Here is a 27,080-nt window from a genome sequence, read left to right as displayed (position 1 = left end):
TTAATTTTGAGTGTGACTCCAAATCCAGACATCCATGGGTTGATAAATTGGATTTCTATTGATTATTTTTGTGTGATTTTGTTGTCAGCACATTCAACTATGTAAAGATAAAAGTATTTAATACGATTATTTCATTCATTTAGATCTAGGATGTCTTATTTTAGTGTTTCCTTTATTTTTTTGAGCAGTGTATTTACAACAGGAGTATAGCCTACATGGCTGGCATGAAAATTAACCACGGGGAAAAGTGTCCTCCATTCGCTATTTAAATGCATAGATGACATGTATTTTTTTACGCTGCCCCTGTTTAGATACAGGTGCATGATAATGGTCCATTCTAAATCAAAACAAATTTCACACATATGTATTATTTAGTATATTTAAAGACACGATTAAATCAATATTAGCCTATCACTTGTGAATTATATATTATCACTTGTGAATGATGCCCAGCATAAGAAACACTGCCTTTTTTTGCGATTTAAAAAAAAGCCCATAGGCCTATATGTTTTAATAAGGTTTCTATCACAACTAAAGTTTCCAAACTTCTTAAAATTAAGCACATTATTGCGCTTCACAAGGGGTGTAGCGCCTAATGGCCATACATAAGCAGCATGTGAGTTTCAAGTTTGGGAAGATCATTTTCACGATAAAAATGCACCTTTATAATAAAAGCATTACATGCATAATTGCATTTGTGGTCACTTTTGATAATGGTGTTTTCCACTGATGGAATATTCGCGCTTATAGCCTTGCTGCACTTATAATGTGAAGAAATAGCCTAATAGTTTATCAACATTTTTAGCTAAACATTCTGAGCTGTTGCATCAGCTACGTTTTTTTGATTATAGTGTTTGTATTAATTTGGGATCTATCACATCCCACAACTGTCCCAGACTATGTTCGGAATATTTATTTCTTGCACAGAATAGAATAGGTCGACCTTTGTACTATGGGGAATAGTAGATTGACATAGGCTAGTGCTTTTGCTGTTCGTTAGGCCTACTCATGTTGTTGGCTGACGAAAAGTAAATGTGGACAGTTCTTCCAATATCTTCAATATGCACCTTGGAATTGGATAAGGACGCGTGCAGTTGTGTCCCCGATGTGTCTGTCTTCACTTGCAGCCTGTGAGAAAGACCCAATCACGTGATAGAGCGCGTCGCACTCAGCGAGGGCACAACAGCCACTGGCTGCAAAAGGCATGGATTTCTTTTAGGGTGCATTACGGCCACACAAAGGCGATGCCGCCGTCTGACTTCTCTGCCGCCAGATTGCACCCCTTACAGGAGAATTATTCAGCTATGTTCAATTGTATTCTTCATACTATAAAATAATGGCACGGAATTCTAAGCAAATCTTGTCTGCTAAATGGACTAGTGTAGCCTACAGCCATTTGGCATAGCCAGATCAGGACCTAAATGTAACAGTGTTATATTGGTGATTCCCCTTGCCACTTTATTGTTAAGCCAATGGGTTTTTGGTTTTATTTTTGTCTTGCCTTCACCTACTCAACATGGCATCTTATTGGCTGGTTTGCGTAGCTTGCTTACGAGGGAGGATGTTTCAGTTAGAATCGTCCCAGTGAACAAGCACCAAACCAGCGGTAAGTTGTTGGTTACAAAGCACTGTACGTCAAAAGTGATTTTTATACTGCCAAGTGATGATTTAAATGTACAATTTATATAAATTTGTTTGTAAATGTTATTCGAACATCACACATAAGATGCAGCGGTTTTTGGTGATTATTTGTTGTGCATTTTGTTGTAGAGAATTCCAGCTAATACAAGCTAGCAACTTACTGTGTCTGGTGGGGGGGGGGTTGTATATTTTGTACAGTGCGTGAGTGCCGAGTTGGATGGTGAGCCGTGCATTGCATGACGTGCAATTTTGTGCTGTTCCTATCAGGTACATTGTTAAAGATATTATATTGTATATTGTAATTGTATTATTTTGGTAACTACATTGCCCTGTGAACAAGCACCAAACCAGCATGGGTGAGTGCAGAGTTGGATGGTGAGCCGTGCATTGCATGACGTGCAATTTTGTGCTGTTCCTATAAGAATAAAGCTCCACGACTGGTGTTACAAGTTGGAGTTCGTGTCGATGATTGATTGTACACAACGCAAGAAGAGTACTGTTACACTAACATAAGGACAACTCAGAGTATGCTATTCTGTTCTTCTAAAATAGACTACATTTTCTTCTTATCATGTTTTTTTAAACCTGTTTAAAATAAATAATATATTTATTGTGAAGGTGTAGGCTATATTACATGGATTTATTAGACTTTTTCAAATGTATATGTTCCAAAGGTCAGCATCAGTGGCTTGTAGGCTATGTGTGGAAGCCAGGAGATGCTAAATGTGTTTATGTTAATGAATGGTCAATTACCGTGAGACGGACAGTTATTTGATTGACAATCACCGGCTGACAAACTTTCGTGACCGCCACAGCCCTAGTTGATAACAACACAATAATGACCAAAAGCATCCGTTCTAGCACTAGGCCTACATGGACTTGTGTCCTTAGCCTGGGTCCAATCCAGCTAGTCTACATACTATGTAGATGAACCACCCTCTCCTCTTCTCCCTTTACCACTGAGTCTGGTCTGGTCCACACTCCCGAGAGCAAATCCTAAAAGAAATCAGTAGCTGAATGAGGGGTTTCATCTTTGATCTAGCGGGGTGCAAAGCCATTGGCCCGCCGCCACAAAGGGGCTTAGGGCTGAGGAGAAGAGTATAAGGCCTCAGAAACATGGGGAAGCTTTCCCACAATGCCTGCTGTTAGCAGCACAGACACAGACACACAAGTTGTTAAAGGCCCAGTGCAGTCAAAAATGTGATTTCCCTGTTTTATATATATACAGTATTTCCACACTATGAGGTTGGAATAATACTGTAAAATTGTGAAAATGATGACAATGCCCTTTTAATGTAAGAGCTGTTTGAAAAGACCGCCTGAAATTTCAGCTTATTGTGCTGGATGAAGTTTTGGCCTGCCTAGTGACATCACCAGGATGTACATTACTTAATAGACCAATAAGAAAGAGAGTTCCAAACCTCTCTGCCAATAACAGCTAGTTTTCCGTTTTCCCCTCCCCACTCAGACCACTCCCAGACAGCCCTAGCAAAATTCTTGCTTGCTCTTTGCTAAGAAGGTATTTTTGTTTCTTAAAGACTATTTTAATTTAAAACAATCACAGTAATGTAATTAATTGTTACCCAGAAATGATTTGATATTGAGATAAAAACGGCTGCATTGGACCTTTAAGGAAATGACATGAGAGTAGTCCAAATCAGCTTGGTGGTGGTGTTGTCTTGCATTCGCCTCTAAACCTTGAATGTCTAGATGCTGTTTACTTTGGGACAGCTTTGAAGTAACTCCAGCTCCAAGATGCTATCATTTAAACCAGGCTTACTTTTACTGCACTCTTAGCTCTCTGGTCTATGGCTATTGTGGTTTTAGGTGTCATTATCTGAGATAATGCATTGTTTAATTGCCATACAGGAAAGCTTTTCACCACAGTAGATGGATTTGTTTCAGTGGTATTAGTTTTGATTAGAGGTCGACCGATTAATCGGAATGGCCGATTAATTAGGGCCGATTTCAAGTTTTCATAACAATCGGTAATCGTTATTTTTGGCCACCGATTTGCCGTTTTTTATTTTTTTTAATATATAAATATTTTTTAACTAGGCAAGTCAGTTAAGAACACATTCTTATTTTCAATGACGGGCTAGGAACGGAGGGTTAACTGCCTTGTTCAGGGGGAGAACAACAGATTTTTACCTTGTCAGCTTGGGGATTCAATCTTGCAACCTTACGGTTAACTAGTCCAACGCTCTAACCACCTGCTTTACATTGCACTCCATGAGGAGCCTGCCTGTTATGCGAATGCAGTAAGAAGCCAAGGTAAGTTGCTAGCTAGCATTAATCTTATAAAATACAATCAATCAATCATTTACATTTTAGCAGACGCTCTTATCCAGAGCGACTTACAGTAGTGAATGCATACATTTCATGCATTGGTTTTTATTTTTTTTGTGCTGGCCCCCCGTGGGAATCGAACCCACAAGCCTGGCGTTGCAAACACCATGCTGGCGTTGCAAACACCATGCTCTACCAACTGAGCCACAGGGAAGCTAGCTTGTTAACTACACATGGTTGATGATATTACTAGTTTATCTAGCCTGTCCTGCGTTGCATATAATCGATACGGTGCGCATTCGCGAAAAAGGTTGCTCCAACTTGTACCTAACCATAAACATCAATGTCTTTCTTAAAATCAATACACAAGTATATATTTTTAAACCTGCATATTTAGTTAATATTGCCTGCTAACATGAATTTCTTTTAACTAGGGAAAATGTGTCACCTCTGCAACAGAGTCATATGCAGCAGTTTGGGCCGCCTGGCTCGTTGCAAACTGTGTGAATACTATTTCTTCCTAACAAAGACAGCCAACTTCGCCAAATGGGGGGATGATTTAACAAAAGCACATTTGCGAAAAAAGCACAATCGTTGAACGACTGTACCTAACCATAAACATCAATGCCTTTCTTAAAATCAATACACAGAAATATATATTTTTAAACCTGCATATTTAGCTAAAAGAAATCCAGGTTAGCAGGCAATATTAACCTGGTGAAATTGTGTCACTTCTCTTCCGTTCATTGCATGCAGAGTCAGGGCCGCCTGGCTCGTTGCGAACTAATTTGCCAGAATTTTACTTAATTATGACATAACAATGAAGGTTGTGCAATGTAACCGGAATATTTAGATTTATGGATGCCACCCGTTAGATAAAATACGGAACGGTTCCGTATTTCACTGAAAGAATAAATGTGATAGGTCATTAATATGGTCGAATCCGGAAACTAAGGCTCGTGTTTCTGTGTGTTATTATGTTATAATTAAGTCTATGATTTGATAGAGCAGTCTGACTGAGCGATGGTAGGCACCAGCAGGCTCGTAAGCATTCATTCAAAACAGCACTTTACTGCTTTTTGCCAGCAGCTCTTCGCAATGCATTGCACTGTTTATGACTTCAAGCCTGAAAACTCCCAAGATTAGGCTGGTGTAACCAATGTGAAATGGCTAGCTAGTTAGTGGGTGCGCGCTAATAGCATTTCAAACGTCACTCGCTCTGAGACTTGGAGTAGTTGTTTCCCTTGCTCTACATGGGTAATGCTGCTTCGAGGGTGGCTGTTGTCGATGTGTTCCTGATTCGAGCCCAGGTAGGAGCGAGGGACGGAAGCTATACTGTTACACTGGCAATACTAAAGTGCCTATAAGAACATCCAATAGTCAAAGGTATACGAAATACAAATCGTATAGAGAGAAATAGTCCTATAATAACTACAACCTAAAACTTCTTACCTGGGAATATTGTAGACTCATGTTAAAAGGAACCACCAGCTTTCATATGTTCTCATGTTCTGAGCAAGGAACTTAAACGTTAGCTTTCTTACATGGCACATATTGCACTTTTACTTTCTTTTCCAACACTTTGTTCTTGCATTATTTAAACCAAATTGAACATGTTTCATTATTTATTTGAGGCTAAATTGATTTTATTTATGTATTATATTAAGTTAAAATAAGTGTTCATTCAGTATTGTTGTAATTGTTATTATTACAAATAAATAAAAACAAATCGGCCGATTAATCAGTATCTGCTTTTTTTGGTCCTCCAATAATCGGTATCGGGATCGCCGTTGAAAAATCATAATCGGTCGACCTCTAGTTCTGATGGTGGTGTTGCTGTACTAGATATGACAGGTGGGTATGGGCTTAGTGACCTGGATCCATCCCTATTGAGAGCTGGGGAGAATGGAGTCTTCTCCTATTGCGCTGGCAGAACAGACACATTCCTCTATTCCCTGGACACTATTACTGGTTAACACACTCATTAGAACGGTTTTGCCTCTGTACACACTGCAAAATGCAGGCACCAGTCACTGTTTCAGGGACTCACTGTAAACTAATCCTCTAATTCTTTGAGAATAATTGCATGAAAATTCTATTTAACTCAGGAGGTTGAAACAACGTTTATAAACCAGGCTACCGTTATAATTTGACGCAGGCAGAAAATCTTCCTGGATTAAAAGTGACAGTATGAAAGTATTCTACCTTCCAATGCTTATGTAAATTTGATCTGATGTACCAACAAATTATTCATCCAGAAAATTCATTGTGTACAATCAGTAGGATCTGTACTATTATCTGTTAAGCTTTCATGCTTCTCTTCTTACTCGCAAAAAACAAAACTCTTTAGGCTAGTAATGGATTAGGTAAATACCTGTGTCTTTCTCCATGCATGTATTGTAAAGATACAGCTGTAAACTGGCGTGGGTGTACTGTATCTATCTACCCTGTGCTGTGCTGTGCTGTGCTGTGCTGTGCTGTGCTGTGCTGTGCTGTGCTGTGCTGTGCTGTGCTGTGCTGTGCTGGCTGCATGCATCCTTCCTTTTCATGTATTTTTCTCGATAAGACTACAGTAAGTAGAAACCGACCAGTTGTTCAATCTCTATAAATCTGAGAAACACAAACTGCTGAACGGTGACTCATATATCAGTCTATTATACACTACAGGGCTGACTGTATTAAACAAATGGATCTGCGTGCAGCTGGAGGAGAGAGCCAGTATAGGGGAGCAGAGGTTATTGTCTAATTTCAATCTTGGCTGCCTTCCCAGAGCTCTACCACATTCCAATTTGTGGCTGTGTTGCTTGGCACTACTGACAGAACAGAGAGAGGTCCTGCTGCAAAAACTGTTTGTGTTCAGCTACAGAAATGTGTCTGGAAAACTGACAATCAACAGGTCGACGCAGATTAACGCAATGACTGGAGCAAATTAGCTGAAATTATGGAAATGCTACGGATAAGGATGTTTTCTTTCGGGTTGTCGAGCGACATATACCTGCCATTTTTGCCAGTCGTTGTTACTTGTTACAGTATCTTTCTCCTACACAATCGTTGGGGGTTGGTGTGTAAGATCACATACACACCCATTATAGCAATGTTAATACACTGCCTAGCATGTTATGAATTGTTTTATTCCACAATGAAAGGACAGCTGCAAAAGACAACTGTGGACAAAAAACTGCTGTTTAGACCTGCATATTAGCTATTTCATATATGTATTTTCCAGCATACTACCCTCCATTCAGCAACTTGACTGACAATTCTTGGCAACAGGGCCTTCAAAAAAAACATTTAAAAAAAACAAGCGTCTGTTGAGTTTCAGATATTGTTTTCGTTATGTGACAGGAGCCATCAAGACTAAATGCTCCGTTCATGCTTTTCACTCTATTTACACCTGAAGTGCCATTTTAACATTTCACTTTTCAAAGGAAGTGTAACATTATGATACCTACTGTTGAATAATTACAAAGACCTTCACTATTTATTTCACATCACAGCAGCCAGTGACATTTAGAGATCTTAAGAAGAAAGCCGCATCTGTTTAGACACAATGTAAAATTATTCCGTTCCTCAATGTTAGAAAGAACAGCGAGATCAAAGTGAACGTGAAAATGACAGTCCACAGAGTTAATGGAACCCCACTATGTTTTAGAGGATTTCTTTTTTACAGGGAAGGAAAAAAGAGCAGCTAAACTTAGCTAGCAAAGCATAGAAAAAGGTGAAGGAGAAAATATACCTCTCTCTCTGTCTGTCTCTCCGTCTCTCTCGCTCTCAATTCAATTCAAAGGGGCTTTATTGGCATGAGAAACATATGTTTACATTGTCAAAGCAAGTGAAATAAACAATAAACTAAGGTGAGAAGACACAAAACATTAACAAAAAACTATTCGAATTTAACAGTAAATATTGCACTCAAAAAGGTTTCAAAAAGATAAATACTTTTCAAGTATTTTATTATCAGCTATTTACAGTGTTTTAGTAATGTGCAAATAGTTGTAGTACGAATAGTAGGGGAAGATAAATAAACAGATAAATATTGGTGGTATTTGCAATGTTGTTTGTGCTCTACTAGTTGCCCTTTTCTCATGGCAACGGGCCACAAATCTTGCTGCCATGAATGCACAGATATGGGAGTTTATGAATGTTTGATTTGTTTTCAAATTCTTTGTGTGTCTGTGTGATTTTCTCTCTCTCAAAAATATCCTTGGTGAGGCTGACACGTAAAAAGCATGTGACCTATCAAATACAGACATGACACTAAAAAGTGTGGATTTTCCTCAGGATAATATGAGGCTAAGCGTTTGCCTTTACGACTAATGTATGAGCCAATGGTATAACTCATAAAGTCAGTCATGTGTGCATACAGTACATTACAACCATAAACCAGCATCTGGGTCTGGAATGGAAAGTAGGAGAGTCATGGTAATGTCATTAGTCTATCCAACCCCTTTCAACTGAGTATAATAGATGAAGTGAAATACATTATATTAAGATCATGGTTCAATTAAATTAGTGTGTTCTAGAACATGATGATCTACTTATTGCAACGTAGAGGTGCTTTAATGGACAGTTTAATGCTGGGTATTAATTAAGTTGACTACAGAGATTAAGTAGTGTACAGTGTGTTTTAAACAACTACTCTTAAGATAGGAAGTATCCGTTTTTCCACGCTTAAAAATAACACTGCACATTTGATTTTGTACACTACTCCACCTCTGAGGAAGCAAGGTCTGCTAAGTGTCTATAGAAACATAAGTCATTGACCAGAACTCCCTCAGAGCAGTTTTATTCAATTTCTAACAGTCCAGGAAGATGAGAAAGGGGTCAGACAGTGACATATGCTGTATTTGAGCCTTGACCTCTATGTTAGGGGCAAATGGGAACCGCGCTGTGAGTTTCTGCACCAAAATAAATGAGACAGTTCAGTTAAGGTCGGGTTCCACCATACGTTCTACAACGTACTCAAGCACTTTCCTCACTGTGTGTGTGTGTGTGTGTGTGTATGTGTGTACCAACATGCCTCTCCATTCGTCTTCATTAAGCTTGTGTTTGAACTGTTTCTCCACGTCTCTGTAAGTATAGAGTCTACTGGGAGCAGCTGCAGGTCCTTCATACTGTAGCAGCCCACATCTCATCTACTCTACAATGTCCTACTCACTATCCTTCACAGAAGTCCTTCTTTAAAGACACAGAGAGTGAGAGGCTTTTAAACAGTTGTGCTGGACAGGTGGTGAGAAAACGCCACTTTCTTTGAGAGAGAGAGCGAGAGAGAGGGAGAGAACAAGCTGTCACCCTGCCTGTCATCAGCCAATTTACCTGGAGAGAGAGGGGCAGATTCAATGGACACAGAGATAATTCATCTCTTCATTCATATAAACTGAAGATATCGACAAAATCAGCTCTCCAACAGTATTGACTGTTATAGCTCCTTGTATTTCACAGTTTTTATTAAATCGGGAGCATTACTGCTATCATGCTGGCCCCAAAATCCAAATAAAGGCCTGGATTGGAAAACAATACTACCATCACACTGGGAAGCAATAATAATTCCGATCTCTTTATTCAAATATGCCATGTGTGGATATTCAGTGTGACTGAATAGCCATGGGAATGTTGCTCCAGCATATCTCTCCTGTCTGTCTGTAATTGAGCAGATTTATACTCTGGAAAAGGCTTTCTTATTATAACTCGGCTACACAAGGTTTTCTATTTAATGTATTACTCATTTGTAAAGACCTTTCTAGACAGGCAGCCGCACATCGCAAATTGTGATATATTATAATTCAGTGACTCTTTCTCACTAGCATCATCTGAATCCATATCCTTAATCCATATCCTTTTAATATGATGATTTGTTACCCTCAGATTTGTTGTTGACTCTCTCTAGCCCACAGACCATCAGACATCAGTGCTGGTTAGGCTGGTCAGCGCAGAGTTGACAGATCCAGGAATTCAAAGATCAGGAACAACAATAGCCAGAGGCCTGCCTGACTGGGCTCTAAAAGCCTCTATGTCAGCACCCAGTAGCTACAGTATGTTGTTTTGACAGCCTGTGTACCAAACTCTGGACATATTTTTATCTTACAAGCTTTACATAGAGTGCTGCATATTCTCTCAGTTATGTTGGTATCACTTTCTACAGAGAAACATAATGTTTTTATAATTAGAAGAGAAAGATGATACTGATCATATATTATCATGAGTGTTTCCTCGCATAAGTACTGTACGTGGGGTGAGTTAAGTGAATAGAATTATGTGGTCAAATATGACGAGATGCAAAAAAGGACAACAATTTAAATTGCTAAAACGTGAAGCCATCACACTGAAGTCTAATAAAGAGTATATATTCATTGTAATCCCATATGGGTAATTATGAAAGGAAAATGCTCAACCTCAATTTGGGAAACTCTGCCAGAAACAGCAATATTAGCCGTTACGTTAACTATAGTCTATATCCCTACTGTACGTATATGATGTAGTGCAGTGAATATCCTTTCTCTCAAATAATATTTTATTCACTTTCAGGAAAAGGGATATGTTGCTTTTATGTTCCCTAAACACCAAATGCTCTGAGGCATGATTTGTCATTGTTATTCAGAACTCGCTCACCTCCACTTAAAACATGATCCTTCTGGAGTCTAATGAAGCACCAAGGTAGGTCCCAGGGGGTTCCGCCTTGCCAAAGAAAACCTCTTTGATTTATGTACTACTTTGTTTTTCCTGCTTAAGGCTTGCCTGTTGTGTTGTGAGTGAGATGACCCTGCCTGGTGATGAATATGCGGATGGAGCATTTACTCTTATTTGTTAATTAGCTCCTGTTAAGAATATATTCTCTCTGAAAATGTCAATACCCACAATACACCACAACAGCCAGTCTGAACATAAGGCTCTCTCTCTGTCCTATCGTTTCCCAGTCTCCGCCTTCTCACAATTAAACCAAAAACAATCTGCCTGTATTTGCAATGACACTCCATTGCTGGATAAACTTTGATACCTAGATTAAATAAAATGGCACTTTTGGATGGCAGTAAGCAGCCATCGTGCGGAACTGATTGGCTTTTGAAAACACTAATTAGTACTCAACCTTGTGGCTGTCCAACTGTAGCCTGCTAATGTGAGCGCACACACTTGTGATTTAGCCTCAATATCATGGCTCTATCAGACCTCCGTTTAGCCTGGAGAGATATTAGCACAGCCCACTCTCATGCTGGAGTGTCACGGACCTCTTCATCTGTTTTGAGTAAACAAAATAAAACTGCAACCGGAAAATATGAGGGCTTGTTTGTAGTTAGACATGCGAGAGAAAAACATAGAAAGGGAATTTGTGCTTTGATCCGCTAACGTGATCTGAAACCCCCTGCACATTAGGCTAGTTCATAAAATGAAAGAGATCCTGGAATTGAATAAATAGGCCTGGTATGTGGTGGACACTGGTGGAAAATGTGTTAACGTTTTGAAAACATTACACATCCTGCATGGTGGATTTAAAAAAATATTTTTGTTTAACCTTTAACTAGGCAAGTCAGTTAAGAACAAATTCTTATTTACAATGACAGCCTACCAGGGAACAGTGGGTTAACTGCCTTGTTCAGAGGCAGAATAATCAGAAGTTTCCCTTGTCAGCTCAGGGATTCGATCCAGCAACCATTCGGTTACTGGCCAAAAACTCTAACCACTAGGCTACCTGCAGCCCCTGGATGCTGTACAAGTAATCATTAGTCCATCTGCTGAATGTACTATCCTCAGGAAAAATAATATATAAATTGGAGAGAAAAAAATGTAAATATGCTTGAATTCTTTGAGCATGTCCAATCTGTAAATAATTGGAAAGATGCTTTAATTCTTCTAGGGAGTCCACTAGGCTTGGGCGATATACCGTTTACACCATATACTGGGGTATTTTGAAATACAGACGGTATTATTTTCCAAAACACAAAAACAAATTATATATTAGCTAGCAAACCAAATGCATAGCTGGAGCCCTAAACTGGATATAATTTATTTGACACAGCTTAGATTTCTTATAGTTACACTTAACTTATAGTTATAATCAGTGGTGTAGCACGCACCTCCGCAGCCCACGAGGCAGGGGAGCCCACAACCACCATTTTTTTATTTTATATATGCACTACCATTGAAAGGTTTGGGGTCACTTAGAAATGCCCTTGTTTTTGAAAGAAAAGCAAATTTTTTGTCCATTAAAATAACATGAAATTGATCAGAAATACACTGTAGACATTGTTAATGTTGTAAATTACTATTGTAGCTGATTTTTTATGGAATATCTATATAGGCGTACAGAGGCCCATTATCAGCAACCATCACTCCTGTGTTCCAATGGCACGTTGGGTTAGCTAATTCAAGTTTATCATTTTAAAAGGCTAATTGACCATTAGAAAACCCTTTTGCAATTATGTTAGAACAGCTGAAAACTGTTGTCCTGATTAAAGAAGCAATAAAACTGTCCTTCTTTAGACTAGTTGAGTATCTGGAGCATCAGCATTTGTGGGTTCGATTACAGGCTCAAAATGTCAAGAAACAAATACATTTCTGAAACTCGTCAGTCTGTTCTTGTTCTGAAAAATGAAGGCTATTCAATGCAAGAAATTGCCAAGAAACTGAAGATCTCATACAACGCTGTGTACTACTCCCTTCACAGAACAGCGCAAACTGGCCCTAACCAGAATAGAAAGTGGGAGGCCCCGGTGCACAACTGAGCAAGAGGACAAGTACATTAGAGTGTCTAGGTTGAGAAACAGACACCTCCCAAGTCCTCAACTGGCAGCTTCATTAAATAATACCCGCAAAACACCAGTCTCAACGTCAACAGTGGAGAGGCGACTCCGGGATGCTGGCCTTCTAGGCAGAGTTCCTCTGTCTAGTGTCTGTGTTCTTTTGCCCATCTTAATCTTTTATTTTGATTGGCCAGTCTGAGATATGGCTTTTTCTTTGCAACTCTGCCTAGAAAGACAGCATCCCGGAGTCGCCTCTTCACTATTGACGTTGAGATTGGTGTTTTTTATTCTAAAATTGATTAAATTGTTTTTTTCCCTCATCAATCTACACACAATACCCCATAATGACAAAGCAAAAACAGGTTTTTAGACATTTTTTAAATATCACATTTACATAAGTATTCAGACCCTTTACTCAGTATTTTGTTGAAGCACCTTCGGCAGTGATTACAGCCTTGAGTCTTCTTGGGTATGACGCTACAAGCTTGGCACACAACTGTTTTTGGGGTGTTTCTCCCATTCTTCTCTGCAGATCCTCTCAAGCTCTGTCAGGTTGGATGGGGAGCTTTGCTGCACAGCTATTTTCAGGTCTCTGAGATGTTCGATTAGGTTCAAGTCCGGGCTCTGGCTGGGCCACTCAAGGACATTCAGAGACTTGTCACGAAGCCACTCTTGCATTGTCTTGGCTGTGTGCTTAGGGTTGTTGTCCTGTTGGAAGGTGAAACTTCGCCCAGTCTGAGGTCCTGAGCGCTCTGGAGCAGGTTTTCATTAAGGATCTCTATGTACTATACTCCGTTCATCTTTGCCTCGATCCTGACTAGTCTCCCAGTCCCTTCCGCTGAAAAACAACCCCACAGCATGATACTGCCAACACCATGCTTCACCGTAGGGATGGTTCCAGGTTTCCTTCAGACCTGATGATTGGCATTCAGGCCAAAGAGTTCAATCTTGGTTTCATCAGACCAGATAATCTTGTGTCATATGGTCTTAGAGTCTTTAGCTGCCTTTTGGCAATGTGCCTTTTACTGAGGAGTGGCTTTCGTCTGGCCATTCTAAAGGCCTGATTGGTAGAGTGCTGCAGAGATGGTTGTCCTTCTGGAAGGTTCTCCCATCTCCACAGAGGAACTCTAGAGCTCTGTCAGAGTGACCATCGGGTTCTTGGTCACCTCCCTGACCAAGGCCCTTCATCCCTGATTACTCAGTTTGACCAGGCGGCCAGCTCTAGAAGAAGTCTTGGTGGTTCCAAACTTCTCCCATTTCAGAATGATGGAGGCCACTGTGTTCTTGGGGACATTCAATGCTGCAGAAATGTTTTGGTACCCTTCCCCAGATCTGTGCCTCGACACAATCCTGTCTCGGAGTTCTACAGACAATTCCTTCGACCTCATGGCTTGGTTTTTGCTCTGACATGCACTGTCAACTGTGGGACCTTATATAGACAGGTGTGTGCCTTTCCAAATCATGTCCAATCAATTCAATTTACTGCAAGTGGACTCCAATCAAGTTGTAGAAACATCTCAAGGATGGTCAATGGAAACAGGATGCACTTGAGCTCAATTTTGAGTCTCATAGCAAAGGGTCTGAATACTCTGTTTTATATATTGAATACTCTGTTTTATATATTTTTATATTTGCAAAACAAATTTGAAACCTGTTTTCACTTTGTCATTATGGGGTATTGTGTGTAGATTGCTGAGGATTTTCTTTTATTTAATCCATTTTAGAATAAGGCTGTAACGTAATAAAATGTGGAAAAAGTCTGAATACTTTCCGAAGGCACTGTATATATACAAAAGCATGTGGACACCCCTTCAAATGAGTGGATTAGGCAATTTCAGCCACATGTATAAAATCGAGCACACATCCATGTAATCTCCATTGACAACCATTGGCAGTAGAATGGGATTACTAAAGAGCTCAGTGATTTTCCACATGGCACTAAAATAGGATGCCACCTTTCCAACAAGTCATGTTGTCAAATTTCTGCCCTGCTAGAGCTTCCCCGGTCAACTGTAAGTGCTGTTATTGTTAAGTGGAAATGTGGGGGCACCCCTGCCTCGTGGTGGCTGTGGGGGTGCATGCTACACCACTGCTTATAACTATAAGTTTAGTATAACTATATGAAATCTAAGATGCGTCAAATAAATTATATCCAGCTCACGGCTCCTGCAATGCATTTGGTTTGCTGGCTAAGTCACTAGATGTCAAGATCAAGCTTCTTGGTTATAGCAGAGACATTCAATTCCCCGCTGGATGAAGATCTTTGTTGCCTAAATTGTTTTGTGTGTCAAAAATAAAATAAATGTTTTTGGGAGGTTACAGAAACGGTATGAAGGTATGAAAACCTGAATACTCCCCAACCATAGAGTCCATATTTGGCAACTAGCAAACTACCAGTCCAACAGAGAACAATATGAGTAATAACTTACAGTAATTGCAGTAATAATGGCCAGCACAATTACACAGAGGAATGTGCTTCAAGTTTACGTCTGATAAGAACCAAAGCAGCAGACAATCACTGAGGTAATTACAGAAAGATAGACGTAACTCACGCTCCTCCGTCTAACTTTAGCATATTGCCTCATTAACGACCATCTTAATTCCATTTTATCCACAGTTTATTACAATACTCACTACTCACAGATGTTGGTAAACATGCATGAAGCTTCGCTTGGAACATGCTTCAGGAAACAATGCCTTTTTTCTGTGATTTCACACATCTGGGCCGAGAAAATGTATTATCTTTTGAAGCAATAGTTAATCGCTATATAGGCTAAGTATTGCTTAAATATCTTATTTGCATCTGGAGGATAGTTTGTGGAGGAGAAGTAGGTGTAATCCATGATGTCTTACAGTTACTATTTTGGTCAGCAACAGGTTAATGTTGTCATTAGCCAATAGGAAAGACTTACTCTTACAGGCCAATCAAAATATGACATCACCTGACATCCTCAATGTTTTGTGGCAACAGGATCCCTAGATAGTAGAACGCTTTATTAGTCAGTGATCAAAGCTAATGGTGCTAGGCCGCTAGCACTATGGCCTGTTGAGTAGCAAATGGTCTGGATAAAGCAGTAGGAACATGATCCAAGCTACTGTCCAAAGCATACAGATATGCTGCTGTTTTGACAGCATCATAAGTTGAGACCTTTGTAACACCAGACAACTGCTTTCAACATACACAAAGGATCTGACATTGGACAGTGACCAATCTCTGGCTCTCTCCAGGAGAATCAATGGCGCTCTAATAGACTTCACTGAAAACAAACCACAACAACAAAGAAATACTTGATTCCTTTAAATAACTGTTGCCATTCAAGCCAGCCACACCCATGTAAAAGGAAGTGTGGTGTATCAAATCCCTAAGTATTGGTATACGTCAGAAGAACATCTTATGATACTACCTACCAGAGCTATTTTAGAATAGCCCTTAATCTCAATGTCACTAGAACAATCCCAGTCCCAAAGGCAAAACTCTGTAAAGTCTAGGCTGCTCTCCTAGAAGATGCATATCAGAAGCTAATGGAGTCTGCTGGAAACTACAGGGGGGCTGAAGGTTCACCACGATTAGCTCGAGTAACTGCTGAAGGTCAACGCAGCTCTGCTGAGCAGCCACAAGCCTTCATAAAACCATGCAGTGTATCATTATTTTCACAGTGTTTCATTATGGATTGTTAACCTTGGCTAACTCCCCAACTAACGCTTTAATCAACTGCCTGTAATGTCTCTGATACAATGTAATCATTCTGCTTCTACTTCTCATTTATCAGAGGGTAGGAAGGAAAATCATACCTGTGCCTCATTAGAGAAAGAGAGAAAAAGAGAGAGAAAAAGAAGAGAGCAAGCTCTTTTTCCAGGATCTGCATTTGTCTGGAAAGACACACGTGAGTAAGAGCTTCCGAAGAGGAGAGAGGAAGGTTCAGGGTTATTGCCCATTGTCAGAGAAACTAGATCGTTTTCCTAGAAAGGAATGGAGTATGACAGACTTGTCAATAGCATGTAGTCTCAGGAGGAAACTAAAGGACTCCTCAATGCTGAGGGCTCTTTCTCCTTGGCCTGGTTCCTACCACTGCCATCCCACACCACAGCCACCTGTGAGGAAGTGTTCACCGGGTCACAGTGCAGTGGCAGTGCATTAAGTCCCACTGCAATGCACTGCCACAAAGAGATGAGCTCCAACAAAAAGCCTAAAATATCAGCTCCTTTCCCAAATGTACCAGGGGAGTCTTCATAAGACAAATACATGGTAGAACCCTCTCATCAAGTCATCAGTTTGCAAACAATTGGAGGTTGCAACCAGCGACCTCTAAACCCCAGAAGAATGGTTGCCAAGAAGCAAAAGAGAACTTAACCAACTAGAGGAGGACTTTTCAGAATATTCTCCCTCCACATCAATACTGCTTTCAGAGATCCAGATGGAGGCCAGCAGCAAAGTGTCCCCTTATTGGGCCTTTATTGGTACATCCTAAATGCAACATTGAATTACGGCAGGGGAAAGGGGAGGCACGCTTTTTGTTTAAGACAGTACTTCTGAGGCCAATAAAAATAAGCAATGAAGCAATCACTGTACAATTTTTGGAAACCATCTACAAAGAGACCACTTTCCAGTTTTAATATGCGTATGAAATAAATATTAGAGCCGAGCCAGAGCATGAGAGAAACCATATGTTTCTTGGTGGATAAAAAAATCTATCCATAGGCTAGTGCTTTCTACAAAACGCTACATGTCTTTATCTTTTCTCCAGTATATAAAAGTGCACTCCTCCAACTAAATAGTGGTTTACAGTAAATGTGTGGTACATTGAGAACAGATAGGGAAATGCTAGTCGGGGGGGAGTATGTTACATCTCAAAAGAAGGGTTCAGAGCGGATATGTGAAAGGGATTTGTGTGGTTGCCAGACGTGTTATTTTATTGAGAGTAATGGAGCACCCCATAGGCTGACAACAACTTTATGATTACTGAATATGTTAGAGAGAGTTTGATGTTTTAGTAAAATATCGTTTTTTCTCTCTCGCTTTTTCTCTTTCCCTGTTTTGATATTGGGGCTCACTCACCATGTGTCTTATTTCATATGTTGGCATAATGATGAATTGTTTTGGGTTGTACAGTCAAGTACTTTTATTCAGAAAAACATTCTAGGCATCACTGTGAACTGATTGCTTTGGAAACTACAGGCAGGAGTTGTAACTAGAATTGTGTACTTGTACACAAAGAAATGAATACAAAGTATCCATATATGAGATGAACTCTTTCTGACAGAGAGGATAAATTATGAATAGGCACTACTATCCAGTTAAAGAAAAATGGACACAATCAACAATTTAAACCCATAAATAAACAACAAGAAACAGAGACATTCTTCCAAGAACAGCTCTTTCAAAACTCTCAGAGCTAGGCCTACACAGAGCAGAGAGACAGACAAGGCCATGTCAGCACAGTGTCTATGTACTGTAGATCTCTGCTACCATTTAATTCTAACATAAATGATGGCAAATTAAATTTCCAGGAAAAACAAAGGACTTTTCTGCAATAGAATATTCTTATCATTCTAATGCACGTCTATAAAAGATCCAATTAAAATCTGGCAGAGTGTGATGGCGCTTTTCCAATTTATATTAGCTTTTGAGGAGACTATTAAAGTGTATTTATTAGGTGAAGATGACTTTAAATGCTACAGTATTAACACTGCAGTAAAATTGGATTAGCAGAGTGAGATTTTAACATTTACCCTGTTACCACATATATAATGTTGGGGGAGGGGCGATCTACGATCGATGACTGTGACCTTCTGAGGCCAACATGGCTCCCCTATTTCCATAACACTGACTCCAGCTGTTGGCTTGGGGACCTCTGCACTGGTTGGGAAAATGTAAGAAAACAGTTTGGAAAAGAAGATAAACATAGCCGTTAAAGTCAATGTGTTCTAAACGTGACACAGATGATTTGGTTACTACTGTATTACAGTAACCGAGGCATAGGTCCAAGTTACATTAAATCACCTATTGAAAAACAGTACGTTGTTACTGTGGTTCATCTCAGTCTTCCATTTAAACATTCAAATAGCTGTTGTATTTTCTGTGCTCTTTGTTCAGCAGGTCTTATGGATATTTGCCCACCTGCTGCCATTGTCTTCTCCCTAAAGGACGACCTGGTGCTGACACACACTGAGCATTTTGGGAATGTTGCATGGTCGTGGTGGTGCTACGGGCAGCTGAACAAAGGACAGCTGGACTAATCACCACAGTATGACTGCGTCTGATATTGCACCCTATTACCTATATAGTGCACTTCTTTTTACCAGTGACCTTTCAAAAGTAGTGCAAAGGGAATTAGGTGGCATTTTGGATGCACATAAATCTCCTTTGCCTTGTATGTAATATCTCTCTCTCAGTCCCAACAGCACATAGCTCACTAATGAGGTGACATTTCACACTTACAGTCACGACAACGCATTGCCCTGCAAATTAATGTAATAATAACAGTCAGCAATACCTTGATGAGACGGAAAATACTTCCTTTCTGAACAGTAAGGGATGGTCTGAAAAATAGCACAGGCAAAAGTTCTAACAATTGAACTTTTAAGTCTGGTTTTCTTGACAGGACCTCATATTCACGTGTTGAGTGAAGGGGGTCATGCATATTTGGTTTTGTAAAACGTCACATTTCTAATCTATCTACTAATTAAATCTGTGTTGGATTAAAGGTTAAATCCAGGGGAGATCAGTTAAATGTTTTGATACAGTCCTACGTCAGCCCATTACGAGGCATTAGAAATTAGTTATGTGAAAAATGTGATGGCTGCCTCACTGCAACAGCGCTTTAAAAATAAATGTAAGTGTCTTAACTGCAAGGCTAATCATTTATAGGACACAATTTATTGAATCACCCAGACAGAACTGATTGACTGCTTAATTCACAGTAAAAGCCGTTTCTGTGGCACATAGAGAATAAATTATTATCTTTAAAAGATGGAATCCTTAATGGTGAAACTGCCACGTCAATTTGGGATATTATAACACCAAAGAAGTTACAGCAAACAACGAACACAGTTGTTTTGGCTCGAACATCACTGCATGCTTCGATAGAACAGCAGAATACGTACTGCACAGAAGTTTGGTGACACCTTAATTGGGGAGGATGGGCTCGTGGTAACGGCTGGAGGGGAATCACTGGAATGGTATCAAATACATCAAACACGTGGTTTCCACATGGTTATGAGCCGTCCTCCCCTCAGCAGTCTCCACTGATGTAGTGCAATTTGTTGTACCACGCTGCTCATTTCCATTTGGATGCCGCTCACCTCCGTTTAGTCGACAAAACAAAAACAATAACAATGGCGCTGGGGTGAACAGATTCTATCTTTAATAAGTCAGTGAGGTTGATGCTGTCAGAGATGTAGCGAGACAAAGACAGATTGAAATGGTTTCTCCTGGTGAAAAAAGTAGGTCTCATAGCGAGTTAGTAGACCCTGGTGTGATATAAAGAGACATGTTAGGCTTGCCTAACGACTCACCCTGAATTTCATTTCTCTGCTCTATTAATCGCTCCATGCATTCAGTCTGAAATTGTTGTTTGTGTGACTTCAAAATGTGGGGCGTTGTACAGAACAAATTAATCAGAGACTGGATCTTCTCTAATAAGTCTAACCAATCAGAGTACCAAAGTTAATGATGTCATCATGTAGGCCAGCTCTGGACCAATCCATCGGTTTCTGAGACCAATCAGAACGGTCAGAATGTGTTCACATTCTAGAAATTGTTGGGGAGAGAGGCAAATCCAGACTCAACGTGGAGAAGAAACATCAGTTGGCCGGAGCGATGTGGATGAGTAGCCAGGCAAACGCTTGGCTGTGGTTTTAAAGCCTAAAGAAGGTCCACCCTTAGGCAGAGGACATGCTACAGCTCAAGTTTCCAGGGTACAACACCTTTGTTAAATGATTCAGAACTTTGACAGTTTAAGCAATACTGGTTAAATGAGGCCTTTCTCTCTCATTCACTTGCAGATGTGTCATGATAAATGACCGTAACCCTACACCAAGCATGACACCTCAGCTCTGAGCTACTACCCGTCTATTATATCTGAGTGCTGTGGAGCTGTAACAGTGACACGGCTGTTGGATTGTCCAGAGAGAAAACAGAACCTTCTGAGACAGTCTCTGTTCCCATGTCTATACTAGCATACTACTTAAAAGGAAGCAATGTATCGGGCATGTGTTCTATGTAGTAGGCTAGTGTGGACATTCCAAAATCAAATCACATTTTATTTGTCACATGCTTGGTAAACAACAGGTGAAATGCTTACTTATGGGCCCTTCCCAACAATGCAGAGAGAAAGAAAAGAGAGAAAATAGAAAAATAGATACACAATGAGTAACTTGGCTATTTACAGGAAGTACCAGTACTGAGTCGATGTGTAGGGGTACGAGGTAATAACATGGCTATATACAGAAAGTACCAGTACTGAGTCGATGTGCAGGGGTACGTACATATCAGTAGCTATAAAGTGACTAGGCAACAGGTTAGATAATTAACAGTAGCAGCAGTGTATGTGATGAGTCAGAAGAGTTGGTGCACAAAGGGTCAATGCAGATAGTCCGGGTAGCTATTGGTTAACTATTTAACTAACTATTTATCAGTCTTATGGCTTGGGGGTAGAAACTGTTCAGGGTCCTGCTGGTTCCAGACTTGGTGCATCGGTACCGCTTGCCGTGCATGCCCATTACATCGTTTAATTCTAAGTAGTATGCTAGTGTGGATATTCAAATGTAGCAATACTGTGTGAACTCTATCTACATGCAGCCTGCTGGCTGATGATGGTGATGTGAGAGGAGGAGATGGAATGGAATGGATTCATGAGCACTGGGTGGTGGTTGGATTAAAGATGGTCTTCACGAGAGCAGATCAGGGTAATGGACTGTGTCAGCATGAGATTTACATATTCAACACCAACCACAGCCTCTCTTTCCAAATCCACCTTGTAAAGACAGTCAATCGGTCCCAATGTTGCACACAGGTTCAGTGGACATATAGACGAGGCCTCTTAAGTGTTGATTTACGTCATTGTAAAATTCAAAAGTGCACACCGCAGAGAGATTCAAACACAAACAGGAGGACTCCCTAGTCGTGTGTGTGTGTGTGTGTGTGTGTGTGTGTGTGTGTGTGTGTGTGTGTGTGTGTGTGTGTGTGTGTGTGTGTGTGTGTGTGTGTGTGTGTGTGTGTGTGTACATTGCAAGGAATGATGCGTGTAATAGCTTAGATCATCTACGGCACAGCCATAGAAAACAGAGTATGATCTACTAATGTTTCCACCACAAGGCCACCTCTAATATACAGTATATGACTCACAGTCCGGACACAGCTTCCATAGCAACAACTATTAGTGTATTCCATGCAGGAAGCTTTACTGAGCTGATAGAAGTTCAGAGTTAGGACAAAAACGTAAACACTATATAGTTAATCACATACACGCATCGGTTTAATTAATGTAGATAGAACCAGATAAATTGGGGAAATTGTCTGAATCTGCAGAGTAACTCACTTTCGCTCAGGGGTTCCAAGTACTGTACTTCAAGTGAGTGAGCTAAAAATGAACTTCCCCAATCTCAAATGGAAAACCAGGTCTTTAATAAATCTGTTGAACTAGGCGTCCGACAAGCTGCAATTAAAATGCCCAGGAAATACATCAGCTTTTCACTTCCTCAACATTTAAACCTTTAAACATATAACTTCGGTTACATCCATCAACTTTAGAAAACGGCAAAGTAAGCAGCTTCTCGGGGTACCAGCAATTTAGAGTCCTAGTAGTGTTTGGATATGTTTACAATGTGTGTGGTGAAATGGCACCAGCTGTGTACACTGACAAGATGCACATGGCCCACTGTGTTTGAAGAGCGTCTTAACCCCTTCACTACCACTCCACAGACGGGACAACAAAGACCACGGGAGGCTAGGCCAATCTGGCTGTAGGGGACAATGGGGAGATATTGCCCCAAGGGTTTTCTGGTGTGAAGGGACTGTAATTTAGCATCTCTGAGTCTATTTATGTCCTTTCTGCTTTGTTTCCTATACATATGCAAGGAACAATAGGATCCAACCCATCCTCAATCAGGCTTTTGTTTCACCTACATGACTCATTTAAAGGCTCAATAAAGTCCTAGAGTATGCCGACTGCAGCTGCACCCTTCCATCCTCATGTGTTATGCTGTGAATAACTTCCCATTTGTTGTTCTTACAGTGTATGTAGTCTACGTATGACAGATGAGTGGTTAATACAACTCAAAGTTGAAATATAATCCATTGATAAGCGCTTCCTTGAATAAGAGGAAACATATCTATTTGGTAGCGTCTCAGCGGCCATTTGTCATCAGAGCCAATCAGCTGTTACTATCAACCCTACTTAGTGAAACACACTTCCTGTTTACAGCGGTTGTCACTGAAAGGATTCTTGGAAGACAATCAATCACTCTTCCATAATGACACCTTTTAAACCAACAGAAAAGTATGGCTACGGAACAGCAAAAAAATTCAGTCATTCACAGTTAACACAATGCTAATGCATATTACATCATCTTTGGATCTGAACATAGCCATCCACAATTTATAATCACTTACTGGGAGTATTAGTAATAGTTTCACAAACTAAAGCTCTGTAGTAGTGGCAGTGCTGCAGGTGCAACCCATTCCTCAGTTACATCTGGTAACAACCAACTAATTACCACTACCAGCGCAGCTAATGAAATGTATATTAAATCTAAAACATTATTAAACTTCAGGGGAGTATAACACAGGACCATAAATGTGCCAGTAACAGGGGACGTGGGGGGTGGGGGGCATGCTCATGAACAAAGGCATTTCAGTCAATCAAACGGTCAAATCATTTAGACATGCTAAATGTAAACCAGTACAGTTGATAAAATACCAAAAAAGCTCACAGACTTTAGTAGTGTCCAATCTGAAGAGCTTGCACAGTTATGTAGACCACAAACTGTCCCACATTTAAACCAAGGGGGACATATAAAATATTCAACTTTTGCGACAGAAAAGGAGAGAAAATACACCCTGATGACCAAAAATAATCTAGGCATGTTTTCATAAGGTTTCAGAAGTGAAGCCGGGCTTCTTGTAAATTTCACTGACTAAGACCACATGTGCTCAGTATAAACCAAAGAGCCAGTAAAAGCCAAGTCATTATCCCAGATAAATTGAATGTAATGTAAGACTGCACACAATTTCTGAAGCACCAACTACCAACCAATCAGTGGCTAAAAAGAGTCCCTGTGGGTATATAACCCTAAACATAGTTGCCTTGTGTCCCAGCTTAAATCAAAGCACTTTTACCAAAGGCACCCTGCTGAGACTGCCCTGTCATACACCTGAACATAATCCACACTATTAAATATTAAAAAGGTATAGAGTAATAGGTAGCCTATATGAAGTGTGCTTTAAATCAGCTCTTAATGAAATTTATCATCAAGGGTCCGAGGTTCAATTCTACTAGATTACTAGCAGCTCATTTTCCCTTGTAAAGTACATGATATTAACATATTCCCTTCATCTCATTGCCAAATCACTGCTGGATTCATTAGTCATGAATCATGATGACTGTAGTACCTAATTAAGTTTGTGCCACTCGTTTGGATGTTTCTGTAGATTTAAAAGAATCTGTGATGTTTGAAAGTGCCTCTGGGCCCCATTGTAATTAAATCTGAATTATTTCCTCAGACAACATTTTGAGGGTGTTACTGTTTATACATCACATTGAGTACCCATTGACATTGACCAAGGCACTGTCACAGCTTCTTGGAGTGGGAACTTGACATGAAAGCTATAATAAATAACTCTGTTATCAACCCAAGTTAATTTGAGTCTATACAACTTGAAAACATGACACATCATCTGGATGACTAATGTTTCCTCTCAATGTGTTTGGTCGAATCAATTTGGGGATGATGTGTCTTGCATTATGCAAACACATGCAAATCTCCCTTCCACTCAGTATGCAGAGGCTTCTGAATTGGCATGTGATATGTGGTTTGTGATGAGACATGTTGCAGAGGGAGTGCTTCATTTCCTCTCTCTCTCTCAGACTACAATTGCATTTTGGCCTATCCCTGACAGAAAGACTATTTCCTTTCTCAAACTTTGGCCCGGGGAGTTTTCAAGCAAACACAAAACCACGCTTTATATATTATAGGACAGTCAAACAAATGTGGTTGCACTTAGGAGCTTTAACAAGCCTGGGCTATTTGGCCAAGCAGACGCAAACACTGCTCTGGTCTCAGAATGTTCTCAGAACAGGATTATAGTATGTTTTCTACTGGTTCTCAGAACAGTTTTAGAGGATGTTCTGGGGAAAAGTCTGGAAACTCATTTGATATGGACAGTCTCTCTCTTTTGGCAGCTTACCATGCTTTCACATCCTGAAGGTGTTGTCAAATAGAGCCATTATCCTTTTCAAAACAAATACTCCTTTGTGCTTGTGATACAAAAATACCAAATATCTGCTGCTGGTTGTGTACCAAACCACCTGTCGGTCTGGGACTGTTTGTGTAAGGATATCTCACATAGGATACCCCTACTAGGTACAGTATGACATTTTTTCAAAACACTGCAACACATCAGTAAACAGGGACATATTATCTGTGAGCAAAAGAAGGGATCACGATCTGAAACAACAGCAGTTGAATCAGACATCAGATATCAATACAAACAACCTGCTCTCACTTCAAGGATAATTAATGTCTTTCACAATTCATGAATTGCCCTGAAATATGACCAGCTCTATAGGTAGTGACATCACTTTATCATGTGCCTTCAGTGAATCTAAAACATATTAACTGCATGTTGATTGATGATGATGGAATTAGAAATTATAAACACTCATTAAATTATTAAATGATTATGGATCAAGTCACTTTTTAAAGGCTCTGTCACACATGTAATCAAGTTGATCACTCATTGTAAAGTAGCAGTGTCACTGCCACCTGGCATGCATAGCTTACTCTGCAAGAGACAGGATACCAAAACTTCGTCCAACAGAGAGATGTGCTATATGAGAAAGCATTTCAACGCGTAAACATTATGGCATGCAGAACTCCAGCACCAAAGGAAGATGGTAACTTGCCTAATTGATAAAAGTGTGTAATGCACTGGCAAAACTACCTCTTGTTATTCTGTCAATTTTATAAAAGCTTTGTAATGCCAATGCAGAATAGGATTAGATTATGGAGTAGCCTAATTAATTATCAAAGAAAACATTCCCAATCGTGTACAACACCATTTGTCATTATATTAGTCTGTCCGGACTCCAGAGGAATGGGGTTTGAATACAGTGTGCAGAAACAAGATAGAAGTACGCAAAACAATGTAGAACGCAATTGCTCACCTTATTATAGTTGTAGTAGCCCAAACAGTGGGAAAAATCCAGGTTTGGTGGGTCTCCTGGAATAGGATTTCCTCCGGCAATCGGATAAAACCGTACATCCATGATGTATCAGGCAACAGCGCAGCTGTACTGTGAACAGAGCTCAATTTGTTTCTACCTTTTTACAATCCACGCGCACAGAGTGAGAGAAAGGCGGCGAGGCGGGCAAGCTTAATCAGGACCGTAAATCAAAGAAATAGAAAGCGGATAAGAAGGGGTAAGGGGTAAAATACGACGTTTTGTTATTCCTCTTCTACTTGTTGAAGAAGCTTTTCATAGTTTTGAAACCAAAATAACGGTTGAGCTATGTCCAAGCTCGTCCTCAAGGTTTATGATATCTGCGCCAAGCCGTGGTGTTTGCCCATGCATTTAGAGGCAGCTGCTGTACACAAAGAAGCCACGCGACCGGCAGGGACAGACTGCACAATCGTCTTTCCCCTATTCAGCTTGCGAAACAAAATTGAAAACAGATCTAACGTTATAATATGTGTATAATAAGACGTCCGGCTCGCAGGAGATTGACTATCCACGTAAAAAGCGCTCTTTTCCCCAAAAAAGTTGTTTTTCCTCAAGTTTGCACAGTAGTTGGCGAAGGTAGCATAAAGCAATGAGGATATTGTATTCCCTGAAATTCTGCTACAGTGTTCCACCAGTGGAGAGTGGGGTTTCGGGACAAAAAATTATACATTTGTGGTGAACCAATAATGTGGAATTAGTATATTTGCTATACAACACTAGATAGATGCTTGGTTCAATCTTTGGCTCTGTTGATGAACAATGTGTGAACAACCCGGGCTACTCCCAGAACACAGCACGCCACTCCCATTTAACCAGCATCTGCTTCAATGAAAACACAAGATAGTTACATTTTACACTGCTTTCAGTCTCTGGGGATACTTTGATTAACAGATTTTATATAAAAATACTTAATCAGGAATATACACGTTTTTACAGCAGTTGCTCGAATTGAGAATTGTTTATAATATACTGG

The 27,080-nt window shown here is 40.1% G+C and overlaps 1 protein-coding gene across 1 annotated transcript in view; it reads right to left on the bottom strand.

Moving 5' to 3' along the window:
- Positions 1 to 26,848, bottom strand: part of LOC115167025 (TOX high mobility group box family member 3-like) — a 71,941-nt gene extending 45,093 nt beyond the window's left edge. The window contains exon 1 of the mRNA XM_029721049.1: positions 26,051 to 26,848. Within this exon, the coding sequence (XP_029576909.1) occupies positions 26,051 to 26,152 (102 nt within the window). The 5' untranslated portion in view covers positions 26,153 to 26,848. The remainder of the gene's footprint in view (positions 1 to 26,050) is intronic.
- Positions 26,849 to 27,080: the final 232 nt, after the last annotated feature.

The sequence above is a fragment of the Salmo trutta genome, chromosome 29, assembly GCF_901001165.1.
Source record: "Salmo trutta chromosome 29, fSalTru1.1, whole genome shotgun sequence".
Classification (NCBI taxonomy): Eukaryota; Metazoa; Chordata; class Actinopteri; order Salmoniformes; family Salmonidae; genus Salmo; species Salmo trutta.
Note: the sequence above shows the minus strand (reverse complement) of the source record. Positions and strands in the feature narration are given on the sequence as shown.